The 14852-nt window shown below is 40.0% G+C and overlaps 1 protein-coding gene across 4 annotated transcripts in view; it reads right to left on the reverse strand.

The window, feature by feature from the left end:
• Window positions 1–14852, reverse strand: part of LOC145435605 (activating signal cointegrator 1 complex subunit 3-like) — a 193456-nt gene that overhangs the window by 12736 nt on the left and 165868 nt on the right. For all 4 annotated transcript variants that reach the window (XM_080312889.1, XM_080312888.1, XM_080312890.1 and 1 more), the window contains exons 25-37: window positions 14144–14369; window positions 12964–13118; window positions 12165–12263; window positions 9835–10003; window positions 8986–9123; window positions 7699–7864; window positions 6629–6795; window positions 5649–5794; window positions 5398–5518; window positions 4250–4392; window positions 3083–3220; window positions 2043–2163; window positions 795–937 (exon numbers count right to left, since the gene is read on the reverse strand). In XM_080312889.1, the coding sequence (XP_080169015.1) occupies window positions 795–937; window positions 2043–2163; window positions 3083–3220; window positions 4250–4392; window positions 5398–5518; window positions 5649–5794; window positions 6629–6795; window positions 7699–7864; window positions 8986–9123; window positions 9835–10003; window positions 12165–12263; window positions 12964–13118; window positions 14144–14369 (1932 nt within the window). The remainder of the gene's footprint in view (window positions 1–794; window positions 938–2042; window positions 2164–3082; window positions 3221–4249; window positions 4393–5397; window positions 5519–5648; window positions 5795–6628; window positions 6796–7698; window positions 7865–8985; window positions 9124–9834; window positions 10004–12164; window positions 12264–12963; window positions 13119–14143; window positions 14370–14852) is intronic.

Here is a 14852-nt window from a genome sequence, read left to right on the forward strand (position 1 = left end):
ACCGATATTGATTTTTACAGGCCGATACCGATACCGATATTTCGACGCTCACAGGGCCGATAACCGATATCATAGGCCGATATTAATATGGAAGGAGCAGAGAACTATTTCGCCAAAATATTATATATTAGGCAAGGTGGCACTTGTTCATGCCACAGAAAGGTGAACAACAAACGAGAAAACTGAAATCGAAAAGACTTATTGCTTAATTGTGAACATTCGTTGAAATTTGGGATAACCCGAAAATCAAAACATGATACAGAATTGCAGATCAGTTCAGAAAAGGTTGATTGTAGTTAGATATAAAATATCGGTCGCGATATCGGCCTAGATTGGCCGATACCGATATTCGAGAAATTTCCAAATATCGGCGCCGATAATCGGTCGACCTCTACTAAAAAGGTGCCTGCAAATCCATTTAAAATCCAAATCAGATTGTTCGTTCGTATATAATAAACCCGATTATCTTCATTTCACACACGTCAGGGGTAATCGTCAGCAACTAGTGGAGAATTCAAAAGAACTTGGCATATCAAGAATCGTATTAGCTTAAGCGGTATCTTCGCCTCGATTATTCGAAATTCTACGCTTGTGACTTCATATCAGGTGATATAACAGTTGATATACAATGTTCTTCCCAATTCTCTACTAGTTGCTGACGATTACCCCTGACGAGTGTCAGCCGAAAATATTCGGGTTCATTCAAATATGAATACATCCTCTCAAAGTTGTGCAGTGCACTGAAAAGAAGATGGTGCGCACGGCACAATACCAAATAGCTTGAAAACACGCACCTCGAGCAGACTGGACTCCACCGGGAATGGATCGTACAGGAACTTCTTGTAAAAATGCTTCTTCACGTCGTGCACAAGAACCACCGCGACAGCGCTCTCGTCAAACTGAGGCCGACCGGCCCGGCCCATCATTTGCAGCACGTCTGAAATATGCCCCAGAATTGCAAAGTCTGTCCTCGATACGCTATTGGGTCGTTTATAGGGTTATACATTATCAAGTGTTATCAGAAGTCTGTGAATACACGATCAAAACCAACAGCATATTCACAAAGTGCAATGGAATGGGTATGATAAAATCTACCACGTGGTTCATATTGCTATGTTGCAGGGTTGTAACCAAGTCGAAAGGTTCCGAGTCACAAGTCAATCTCACTTTTATAGTTTTGACTCGAGTCAAGTCCAGTCATTTTCAATTGACCACCGAGTCAAATCAGAGTCATATTGTTGTGACTCGAGTCCGAGTCCAAGTTATTGTGTTCATTGTCCAGTTTTGAGTTCAATTCGGTTCAACCCACTTTTTTCAACTCTGCTCGAGTGATATAGAATTGGCTCGCATTCATAATATCGTAATTTTCGTCAGTCCTAACAGTTCCTGGCCCTATTTTCCGAGTATCAGGACTGATAGACGAAATATCAATCATGTGGTGACTTTACTATTCTTAGAAGTTACAATGAAATGTCGGTCCTAGCAGTCCTAGTGTCGAGTCACATGACTTGGTTCGAGTCATGCGCAATGACTCGAGAACAAGTTGAGTCAGTACACAAATACGCATTTGAAAAAATGACTCGAGTCAAGTCGAGTCATCAAAAAATCGAGTCTGAGACGGACTAGACTCATTACCAACCTGCAATGACGATATAATCTGGAATAACCGACCCAAATTATGATATTACAGATAACGTGATAAAACTTTATTGACCTTGAACTAAAAACTCTAAGGGCGGAGATCACAAACGTTGCTTATCTGGTAGAATGCTACTCATCTGAATAAAATAAAATTGGATGAGATTTCGCGCGAGGATTTTCGGGATTCTTCAGGTGAAACTTTTTATCCAGTGAAAAACTTACCATCACTGAATGTTTTTAATCAGAGGATTAGCATTCTCCCGCGTACCCTGACTTTATGATCCCCGCCTGAAGATTGGTATTGGCATTTCATGAACCCTAATTTGAAAACCCCTAGTCTACGGCCGGAGTAAATCGAAGAAAACCCTACGACCAGAAAATTCTGTCTCGATTTCGCGTACCTGTGATTGGGAAGTCGACGTATCTCTTGGTCTTCCCATCGAAATACTCGGTGCCCTTGACGATGACCAGATGGGCCGGAAAATTGACGCCCCAAGCGACCGTCGCGGTCGCGACAAGGATCTGAAAAGAAGAAATGGTTTTTATTACTAGGGCGATTTTTTTACCTAAAAAACGCAATTTTGACCAAATTTTGACCTCAAGTATGCAAATTAGTTGTTTTCGCACATAATGTTAATATTGTACTATTTATCTTCATTTCTTGTTGCAACAGTCTGTACTTACTAAGTTGTTTGGCCTGAAAAAACGTTTATGGCTCAAAAACTGATAAGATTTTACTTGAAAAAAAACTATTATTTTAACGAAATCCGGCCCTATGAAAAATTCCAGTAGTTACATAACGTATTATGGTAGAAATAATTAAAATTGTTGTAGTACAGAAAATGTCTGTCCTTACTAAGTAGCTTGCCAAGAAGGAAGAAAGAACGTTCAACAGCAGCAGTTGTTGGCTGACAGCACTGAAGTTGTGCGTACACTGCTGGTGACAAACCGCGCTGCTTCATTCTGACAATGGTTTCTGCATCACAATGTTTCATCATATGCTTCTTGATATAAGAGCTATGCAATGTCCACGCAGTCTTGCTTCGGTTGGGATATTGCAGTACGTTGAGCATAACACCATGTCAACCAACTTGTTTCATTTGACTGTTTATGATTCACAATGTGCAGACAATGGGACATCTACAACGGTAGGCCTGTAAAGTATGCTACAAGCTGTAAAATGTCAAATGATAAGTTCACCGACAGTACAAAATCTACGATACAAACAAAATGCAGGCTGTAAAAAAGTTTCAACTTTGTAAACAATTTTGACATTTTTTGACCTAACGCTACAATTTTGACCTAATTTTGACTTTTTTTGACATGTCAAAAAAAAATTGCCGTAGTCATGACAAACACGAGGCGAGGTTGAATCTTGAAAAAGAGATCTGTCCGACCTCGGGGTTAAAATATCTCCAGTTACTAAGAGTCACGGACTCGCCTGTATTTTCTGGTTCACAAACAGCTCTTCGACCAGTGTCCTGTCCTTGTCCACGAGCCCGGCGTGGTGCAGTCCGATTCCAAACGCTAGCGTCAGACGCAGGTTACTGTCTTGCACGTTCTTCGTCAGTTCCTCCATCTAAAAAATCACGAGCGCAGAGACATGAGTGAAAAGTTATTCCATATTGGGTTTGAAGCGACAGGAAAAAGCAGTATCTAAATCAGCTACTTTACGAGAGAAGGTTTTGACTGGCCCGTGAGGTAATTCTCGAAATTAGTTATATTATCAAAAAAATAAATTACCCAGGAAAGTTATTGTGAGCTTGCAATACCAACCAAAAATTTGATGAATAAAATATCAGTTCCAACTCTAACGCATTGTCGTAGCCAGGGGCCAACCACATTTACGTAAATCTTCGTATGTGACCATAAAGTAGAATATTTCGTGGCAGATTTATTTGACTTGATGTTTTTTTAGCGCTTCACGCGATTTATTGTCACTCGATTTCTTGCAATTAGTATTGGTGCCCACCTGAACTTTACAGAATTAATAAACTATATTCACAATTATGAGAGAAAGTGTCGACCAACATGCAACTTCGTGCCTGCAATCGCAGTAACATCGTCGGCGACATCATTTTTGACCAAATTCATTCATTACGTTCAAACAAACTTAGAGCCCCGCGCGGCTAGGATATAAATACACCCAGAATTTTTGTGTCATAATTGTTCTAGATTTTCATGCGTAGTGATATCAATCTCGTTTTCACCGTTCACTCCTATAGGACGACCAAAAAATGATCATCAATATGAAAGTGGTCCTTCGGTCGGAAAGATTATCCTCCCCTGCTTTACATCCTTAAAATATTTCATTAATGTACACTGCCATACGTTTGTCCAACGTTTTCCCGCGCATTGCATGATTCTGATTTTAATTGGTTTTCTTTGCTATGACTACCGCAAAAATACCAGTGTAAGCTGAATTGTTTTCCAAAAGTACATCGTTACGTCATACTTTGCTGAATTGGTTTCCATTTGAATCTCTTTTTGTATGATTGTTTTTGCGCTGCTAATATTTGACAAGGCGGACACGAAAAGTCTTCAAGTAAAATAAATTTTACTACAATGAATGCAGTCCTGAAAGCAATATTAAAGCCACAACGGTTACCTGCCATTCCACCATATGCAGCCATTGCTTCGGGTCGTCTTCAGCGGCCAAATATGCGATCAAGTCGAGCGCGGTCAGGCGAGTCTGCCGCCTTGACGCCACGAATATCAGCACCGGCTTGGCAGGGGAATGTGTGCGAATCGCTGTATGAAATCAAGGCATAATATGGTTCGGATACAGACAACGTTAAATGGATAAAGAAATAAATTAACAGTGGTTAGTATAGCGACTACAGAAAAAGTATTGTTGCAAATTCATGCTTAACTAGACCAGCGCTTCCCAACTTGCACTGCTATCTGCCAGTGGGCCGTGAAGCTATTTAAGGTTGGTAATCAAACAATTTCTAAATGACACACTTTCCTATTCAATTTGCCAAATATGCCATACACCTTATCTTCTCATGATTAGAGAAACAAATACACGTTCTCTACCTTTAAATTAAATTGCGTTTGTTGCCATAATCGTCGTTCCCAAGCTCTCAATAATTCATGAGCCATATTTTCGTGACAGTATTTTTGATTAGAGCGCGAAATTGGACAGGGTGTTATTGCGTAGGTCTGAGAATCGGAATTAATTCCTTCCTCGTAAGGCTTTGAGAACATTTGATTGAAACGCAGCCATCCAACTATAATTAGCAAACTATTAAAGCAACTCAAGCTACTCAGAACCCGTCCGTGTTCGACATAAAAGACGAATTACTGATGGGATATGCACTTTCTCGTTTGCAATCATATGTAGTAAGTCTTGTCTGCATGAGACACTCGTCTCCCAAATTATCGCGCATTGTCACTTGCCGGCATACAGTTTAACTCGCTACTTGCACGACACGCCTTGAAATACGTTCTTATACTTTTGGTCATATCTAGTTGTGGGTCGTACGATGATATTTGGGATGAAAAAGGTTGGGAAGCACTTGTTCAGTGCTAGACTGTCAAGTGAAAGTAGCTATTGCCAAAATACCACAAAACTACTTTTCAGTAAATATAGTCCGTGAAAGGTCTGATGTTGTGCTTAAATATTCAGTATCAATAAGCAGTCTGAAGTATTCCAGCAATTTGAAATTTCCTGCGAATTACCCATCGTCAGAGAAATTCCAAATCCCCCCTGAAAGAAACTAACCGCCTTGAAAAAAATTTCAAACTTCCCACCTTGAAAGCAGGGCTTGTTCATGGAAGCCATCCTCGGGCAGTAATGCTTCCCCGCGAAGCCGTGAATGTGCACGTCCATCGGTACTGGGCGTACGGAAGGCCGGAAATTGAATAATCCAAGCTGGAAATGAGGCGAAAGTTAATCTCTTGTAATTATTGCTAATTGGTCGATCGTGTTTGGGCATTCTATTCCGCTGGCCCAACTATAAAACCACTTTTCTCATATGTTTGAATAATGAAAACGCGGATACCTGTTTGATTCCCAGCCAATCTGCGAGGTCTCTCGCGTTCGCCAAAGCCGTGGAAAGCCCGACCACCCTCACAAATCTTTCGGTGTGGGACGAAATAAAATTTGTCCTCGACACGATGACCTCCAACACCGGGCCGCGGTCCTCACCTGAAAACGCAGAGTACTCAAAATGCGTGCAGCAACTTGTTTTGCGCATGCTGCATATACAATGGTTATGTAGAAACTACTGGATTTTTAAAATAAGCACTAGTCAATTTTCAAAACCCGCAGAAAGAATTGCAATCAGTACTACCCACTTTTCAAAACCCGCAAACGGAAATAAAACTAGAACCACTCCCTTTTCCACACTCACACCTAGAATTAGAACTAGAACCACCCACTTTTCAAAACTCACAACTAGAATTTGCACTCAAGCTGCCCACTTTTCAATTCTCGCAAGTAGTATTACAACTAGAACTACCCACTTTTCAAAAATTTACAACTCGAATAAGAATTAAAATAACTCACTCTTCTAAACTCACAGCTAGAACTATAATTACTCACTTTTCAAAACTCACAACTAGAATTTGAACTTAAACTACCCACTTTTTAATACTCGCAAGTAGAATTACAACTAGAACTATCCACTTTTCAAAAATTTACAACTTGAATAAGAATTAAAATAACTCACTCTTCTAAACTCACAGCTAGAACTATAATTACTAACTTTTCAAAAATCATAAATAGAACTAGAACTACTCACTTTTTAAAACTCGCAACTAGAATTAAAACTATAACCTCCCCCTTTTCAAAACTCACAACTAGAATTTGAAGTGAAACTATCCACTTTTCGATACTCGCAAGTAGAATTACAGCTAGAACTACTCAATTTTCAAAACTTCTGACTAGAATAAGAATAAATGTATTATGGCACTGGATGAAACCAATATTCGATTTCTGTACCATGAACCATCTATTTAGAAATTTCCAATGATTCCTTACCTAGTAAATGAATTTCGTCGATCACGATCAGCGCCACGCTTTTGACGTAGTTCCTGGTCTGCCAGCTTCTCGAAATTCCGTCCCATTTCTCCGGGGTGGTCACGATGATGTCGGACCTGGCCACGGCGCGCATGTCCGGGGCCACGTCACCGGTCAACTCCACGATGCTGTAACGGCCAGAGACTTCTAGCAACGACGTGCTTTTCAATTGCGTTCTACCGGTCATTATAATCATAGTGTTACAGTCAGACAAACTGCTGAGTTTTCCAAACGCGTAACTGGAACAACCCAATTTTCAAGAACTAGAGCTACAGACCATTAAAAATCCGTAACTAACCAACTAAAATATAACTACCTTGATACAATTTAGATTAAATCAGTACAATTTCGTAATGGGAGGGTTCCGACCCCCAAAACCCACTCCCTGTCTACGTCACTGTTAGCAGTGCTGACTCTGAGCTAGGAATGACTTTGGAGAGTATATATTTTAAATGCACAACTGGTACTAGAACTGGAACCACTGCAAATTAAAAAAAAATTATTGCCCATCTCATGAAATTGCTAAGTTTTCTAGAAAAAGCGATGCCTAATAAATTTGGCTCAAATCCAACTAATATAAGCAGAGTTATTGCAGTATAAAAATTTTGGAATTGATATAATTTTACAGTATTTACAGTGGGCACTTCTATGATTAATAATTGAAGAATTTCACGCAGCAACTGCTATTTTTTCAAATCAAAAATTTTCTACTATAATAACTTCGCTTCTACCAGTTGAAATCGAGCCAAATTTGATACGCATTGCATTTTTTCAGACAACTTAATAAATTCATGGGGTAGCCAGTGAAATCTGAAAAATTCATTTTTTATTAGTCAAATCCAAATTTTCTTCTTCCGTGTTTCCAATGGTCGGCGTTGAGCCAAATTTGGCATGCAGCGTTTTTTTTAGGCAGCCTCACAATTTTATCAGGTCGCCAGTAAAATTTGAAATTTTTTTCAACAATCCTGTTGCACAGACAATTGCGGAATACGAAATAAATACTCTTCCTCCACAGTACGACAGAGACGTACGTTTTACCGAGTCTCCGGCCGAATCTCTCCTGCCAGTCCGATATCCTCTCCCTCACCAGAGCCTTCATGGGTGCGATATAGACGGCTTTGCCCTTTGGCTGCGTGTCGAACATATGTAAAATCGCCAGTTCCGCAGCCACCGTCTTTCCAGACCCGGTAGGAGCACCTAGAATATTTACAATGTCAGAATGTAGTTTACAGACATGCAAAATAGCCAGCTTTACCACCACTGTCTTGCTGGATACGGTCGTTATAGTTGGTTCTAATGGAGATATGCCTTATTTCGATATCTGCAGAAGATTGCGGTGTACCACATACTCGCACAAACCACCAATCTAGCTAGTTTACGGCCAATCAACTACTGTTTTTCGAGTAATTTTAGTTCTAGTTCTACTTGAAAAGTGAGTAGTTCCAGTCCGAGTTCTAGCTGCACATTTAAAAAGATAATGAGTTGCGCACAGCTAAAAAACAAGTGTCACCGTTTGGTGTGAATAGTGATGCTGGCGTCCTACTGTGTGATGTCCTTGCAGCCATCGCAAGCTCAAAGTCATTACTACTAACACTGGTTTAGCCGGGGGGTGCGTTTTAGGGGTCGAACCCCTTCCATTTCAAACTCAAAACCACGCCCTTTAGATATTCCACATTCGCAATTCAGGAATTGGTGTTATCCGTTTATTAGTTACTTAATTACAGATTTTTAAAGGCTGTTAGTTCTAGTTCTAGTCAAGCGTTTTGAAAATCCAGTAGTGTATCTACAAGATATGCTATATCAGCGATATTGCTATAGCCTCAAAATTATGATATCCTGAGAAATCGAGTTCTTATCAGCCTATATACAGCCGAACGTATGATGCAATGCATTCTTAAAAGTTATTGAATGATTTTCGTCAGAAATACCGATGCAGCAAGTACGAAGCCGTATTTTTGGGTTGTTTTTATACCTCCTCTTACCCCGCGTGACCTGATGAACAAGGAGGATCGGAGAGCAGTTTATGACTGGAAAATTTTGAAGGCAAAAAAGCGCACTGCAACTTGAAAATGTATCTTAAAACTCTGCTCAAGATGTGGCTCAAATTTGAGGAATATGTCTTCGATCGAGCACCAAAATTTTCTGATAAACATTTCGAAAATTACGTTGGTGATACGATTGCTGATACAGCCTACAATGTTCTTTCCAATTCTGTAATAGTTGCTGACGATTACCGCTGACGAGTGTCACCCGAAAATATTTCTGTTCATTTCAATAGCAATATACTATTCAGTTGTATACTGAACCTGACTACTTACCAACCAGAGCATTGCAATCGTTATGATACAAGCAATGGAAAATCTGCGTCTGCACAGGGTTGAAATGGGAAAACTTGTACAGGCAGCGATATTCTTCCTTCAACGCCGTCACAGGCAAAGGCTCCAAGTCCAAAAGTTCTACACAAAGGGTAAATTTGTAGGCGTTCAAAGCAGATACATACTATATTCAAGTAGCAGTAGCTTGAATCCATACTTGCGGGTGCAAGCTCGGTAAAATTCATCAGCATTGCCACTCACATAGAAGCCAAGTCATAAGTTTCTACTCAATTACAAGTAAGATTGGGCGATTTAGTTATGAGTGCGTAAAATGACGCGACTCGAGTCAAATTCTGTATTGACTCGAACCAAGTCATACGACCCGAGACTAGGACGGCCAAGGCAGACATTTCCTTGTAACTTCAAAGAATAGTAAAGTCACCACACGATTAATATTACGTCTGTCAGTCCTGATACTTGGAAAATCATATTTAGTGATACGATTGTTGATATACAATATTCTTTCCAATTCTCTACTAGTTGCTGACGATTACCCCTGACGAGTGTCAGCCGAAAATATTCGGGTTCATTTCGATACCAATATATTATTCAATTGTTTAAGTAGTTTTACTAGAAAACCAATAAGTAGGAGTGTAAGTAATCTGAAAATATATCCATTTGAGTATGTAATGGATGCAGCACAAGATATACTTCACAACTGACCAACTCTCCCAGTGAAAAATGAAAATTAGAGGTAATACAATCTCAGATACTATTGTACATAGATTTTAACACCTACCGTCTATGAATAACTAAATAGCCCACACTAAAATTTAGGCTGTACCGCTGTACCTGTGTGCGGAGGATGGCGGTCCGGCAGTATCAGGTGCTGGAACGATATGGGACAGACGGCAGAAGCTCCCAGCCACCGGTCAGATTCCGCGTGCACCATGTATTGCGACGGTATCGGTTCGACGATGGGAATCGTGAAGACAAGTTGCTGGTTCTCCCTGTTTTCCACCTGGGAATATTCAATTACATGCACCATTGTATATTATTCGAATTTATCAGTACGAATGAAGAGGAAACTTGGACAACACACCTGTTAGTCGACCGTAAAGAATACCATGCCCGTTCTAAATCACATTAAATATCATTTGGTATTTTTTTCAATCATACCTATTCCAATCTGCTTCCATGAATACATTCAGTACAGTTGAACTTATCAACTCGAAGACTGGCACGGTACTAGGTGGAATAGATCAAATAAATTAATCGAATACAACTTATTTGTTGAATGATATCGTGTCTGAAATAGCTGGTTCATGGTGCAAAACTTGAAGATTGTTTTATTCACAACATCTGTTATATAAACACATATATCGAGCACTTGTCTATGAATGACACAACAATCGAAATTACAGACAAATTTTACCTCATAGTTTTCCATATTGGTTTCACTTTTGGATTTAGTTGAATCCTTCACTGGGCCGAAAACTACTGATAAGAGGGCACCACAATAGTCCTTGTGTTATATTAGGTGCGTCTTAACCATTTGACACCGGCGTGTCTATTTTTCTACATGCCGGTACGAGAGAAGGGTACCGTAATTGAAACCACGATATATTACATATTAATCGTGCTAGGTCGTTGCTGTTCATTTCTGTGAATAGATAATGTTCGTACAAGTTCATTTATACCTTGTTATTTGATATTTATTATATCGAAGACGTCGAAATCGTACATCAAACACCGTAGATAAATATGTTGCAAAATACACTGTGTCGGCAATTCGCGCGTCATTGACCACTCTCAGATAACGTTCTGTATGTTTCGTTCTAGCCGTCTTAGGGCATAGTTGTTACATTATGTGTATAGCTAGTGTCCATACAAGTCCACACGTATCTTCATATCTGATATTAGTTACATCTAAGCTGATCAAAAGCTATGTGATAGGCCGCGTGACGAAAATATCCGCCGAAGCATCATTTCGCAGACACGGGCGTTCCTCATACCCGCCATATACACTGTCGTTTAGTTGGTTTTATTCGTCATAACCAGCTGTAGTTTGTTGCTATGAATAGCGATTGTCAGCTTCTGTTTTTATTTTCCTAAAGCAACTATACTAGTTAGTTCTATACCGCTCGAGGTTTCATTTGAAAATCGGGATGCGAATTCCGTCAGACTACCGTACCAGCTTCAAGCAGATGGCTGAATACCCGTTACATAACGTGAAATATATCGTGTTCTAATAGCCATAGACCTTCATAGATTGTGTCTGTGAATTGTTGTTGCCTATATGATTCTAAATTATGGCTAATGGTCAAGTATAATTCGGAATACATACGATATTACTCAGGGATTATACCTACGCAAAAGCATGCGTCTGGGTATACAAAGAGCTGTAGTACATCGATAAATATCTTACGTTGTAGTAATGATAAGCATTTGCAGTAAATCATTATGGTAAGGACTGTATAATATCCGTCTACGGATACTAAAATGACCGATTATGGTTCACAACAATTTGAGTTATACGCCTTAGAAGTTACCACACCCGCGCATCACTCGCCATGACTCACTTTCTCGGAGGCCCGCCGCGAGCTGACTAAAACGGTCGGTATTGTTTTGATTAGAAATTAGCGCCTGCTAGACGTAGACCGTCGACTCAGGGCTCACTAGAACGATGAATTCTGTACCTATACAATACACCAGACTGTATCGTTGTCGAATACCTATACTAAGGTTCATAAAGTACGCAATTTAGCATGTCTGTTCCCAACTAACGTATTTTCGGTTTGTTCTTCATATAAGTAATCAGACACGGCGTCGGTATTGATTTGAATGGCGCAATCGGCTACGCGTTGATATTTTGAATCGAACGATAACTTGGTTACAGTGTTCGGATCCCAGGAAGGTACCATTTTTCAATTTTGAAAAATGAAGTAAAATTTTTCGAAAATGGCAGCCGGTGCCAATCGGTTAAAATTGGATATTTTGACGAAAGCAATACAGGGTTTATACAGCAATATTTTGAACTTGAGTTCAACTATTATGGTATGAAGTTGATATCGGTAAGATCCATCATCACAGTTCGCTGATCTTCCGTTTAAACAAGCTTGCAGGACCAAAAACAGAAGAGTCTGCCTTCCATAATGTATAGGGCTTCAGAGGTAACTCACGTGCTTCATATGAAGGATATAATACTCGCTGTGGTACATTGTGTTGGTGTCAGGGTCTTCCACCCATATCCACCACGGTTCACCGCTGAGCCCGTGCACCTGAAGGACGAAAAATAAGCGAATTACAATTTGAAATGAATTCAAAGAAGCACTTTATGAATACACAGGCCCGCAAATATACTGCTTCTAAACAAATATTGATGTGAATTGTGCGACAGCTGAATTAAATCAACTAACTGATGTGTGAGATAAGCATAAATTAACACTAATCCTGGGGTTAGCATAATTTGTTGGTTCACCATAGGGTTGTTATGACTCAAGTCGCAATTTTTGGTGACTTGACTTGACTCGAGCCAATTCTTGTATTGACTCGACTTGTACTCGAGTCATTGCGCACGACTCGAACCAAGTCATGTGACTCGAGACTAGGACGGCCTATACAGACATTTCATTGCAACTTCGAAGAATAGTAAAGTAACCACATGATTGGTATTTCGTCTGTCTGTCCTGATACTTGGAAAATAGGGCCAGAAACTGTTGAAAATGAGGAAAATTACGATATTATGAATGCGAGCCATTCTATATCACCCGAAGGAGTTGAAAAAAGTAGGTTAAATCGGATTGAACGTGGATCATAATGACTTGGACTCGGACTCGACCCTCTACTGGCTGACTTGGACTAGGACTTGACTCGGTGGAGCATTGAAAATGATTGACTTGACTCGAGTCAAAACTATAAAAGTGAGATAGACTTGTGACTCGGAGCCTTATGACTAATACTAGATACTGCTTCATTTACCTTTCGATGCCATTTGAACTTCGGAATGATCGTGACCCTGATGCGCAACACAGTCCTTGTGATCGGCTGAATTTGGGTTTCCAATTCGATGGCGGGAAATTCCTTGACGCAGGCCTTCACCATCGTGCCCATCTTGGGGTGTCGGATCATGTGCCCTAGATGTAAGACGCTTAGCACAGACGTACAGAATCCAAAAACGTGAATCGAAGTAAGAAACAAAGTGTGCTGGAGTCCAAAATTTTGTCAAAATTGTAGCGGCAGGTCAAAACATTGCCAGAAATGAAGAGCAGAAGAGCAATTCTAACACCTAATTTACATACACGGGGGCAAATTTTGTCAAAATCTAGTTTTTTAAGCTAAAAAAATGTAAAAATTCTCTTTTTTAGGTCAAAATCATTCGTTTTTTAGGTAAAAAAAAATCGCATAAGTGATGAAATTGGTTCAAAAATTCAAATCCAATAAAATCAACATCTTGAAAAAATAGGTAGCGGTGATCGGGTGACTTGTCAATAAAAATTAGTTATCAAATAGCATGTATAAATGGCCAAAGATAAAAGTGAAGATTAAGGCAACAAAGCTTGTTTTTGATAGCACAACAAATTTCGTCAAAATTACCCATTTTCTAAATTAGCATATGCATGTATGGCAGTGTTTTTGCACTGTTACTTGAGCTGAGCTCGAAAGTAACGGACCTAGCCAAACTTCTTCACCAAAAATATTTCTTTGCCCCCTTGTCTGACAATGTCGCCCATTAACATAGAACGAGCCCTGCTTTGAGTGGGTAGCAGTACATACTTCAGAATATAATTTATATCGTGGCATAATAGGTCATACCCATCATGTTCATTAGTTACCGCTAGTGGTATCCATTCTTCAATCAGAGAGAATCTAATTTAATGAGCTGACAATGCGTCCACTACTTTTTTGCCATAAAAAATATTACAGTGTCTGAGTTTGAGACTAAGGCTTGTCAGGGAACGATTTCATGCGGTATGCAAGCGATTTGACGAATAGAAAGTAGGATATGTTAAAGTATGGAAGTATGGAGAATCTTTCCATACTATACTTGCACATTTCCATATTCCACACCAAAATTCTGTTCCACACCATACTATGCCTCGCTTATAGGTGACAAATTCGTGATTTCACTCAAGTTGCCTGCTTTAGATATCAGCCATACCGATTTCTGACGCTGGCATGTCCTGCATTTTATCGATGGTGAGCCTTTGCTCCTTGAGCTTCCGCAGAGTGTCGTGCTTCAGGATTGGAAACTGGCATAGCGGGCTCTCGTCAAGCCACATCCTGCGTTCCACGCACTTGGACAGGTCCAGGAGACGCTTGGTGAGGAGAGGGTGGCCCTTTTTCACGGCGATGTCGAAGAGCCCGCGTACGATCCTACCGGCGTTCTGTGTGAAAACAGAACGGTTAAAGCGGCACTGCACTCTAAAAACGGTGTGGTCTCCAATTGAAGGGCAAAACGAAGAAAAAAAATTGGCCGCAGCCATTTTCCTCAGAACGCCACCAAAATGGAGCTGCAATGTATTGAAATTTCCACAAGTGTTTCACGCTCCAGCAATCACGCAGAGATCGAACTTTATATAGTTGTCAGCCGATGTTATGAAGGAAACATGTAGTACATGCCAAGGTGGTTTAGATACCGCGTTCAACGGAAGATGTCCAGTCGGGAGATTTATATCGAAATCGGGCCCAGTGTATTCTATTTCTTTAGAACAGAAACAGATCATTTCTAACAATGTTACATACATGAGCAATGTTTTATACATAAGAATAGGACATGATATATTTCTGTCCTAAAGAAATAGACGACTATATAAAGTTTGATCTCTGCGTGACTGCTGGAGCGTGAAACCCCTATGGAAATTTCAATA

The sequence above is a fragment of the Botryllus schlosseri genome, chromosome 3, assembly GCF_051294905.1.
Source record: "Botryllus schlosseri isolate E-star chromosome 3, Bs_hap1, whole genome shotgun sequence".
NCBI classification, from domain to species: domain Eukaryota; kingdom Metazoa; phylum Chordata; class Ascidiacea; order Stolidobranchia; family Styelidae; genus Botryllus; species Botryllus schlosseri.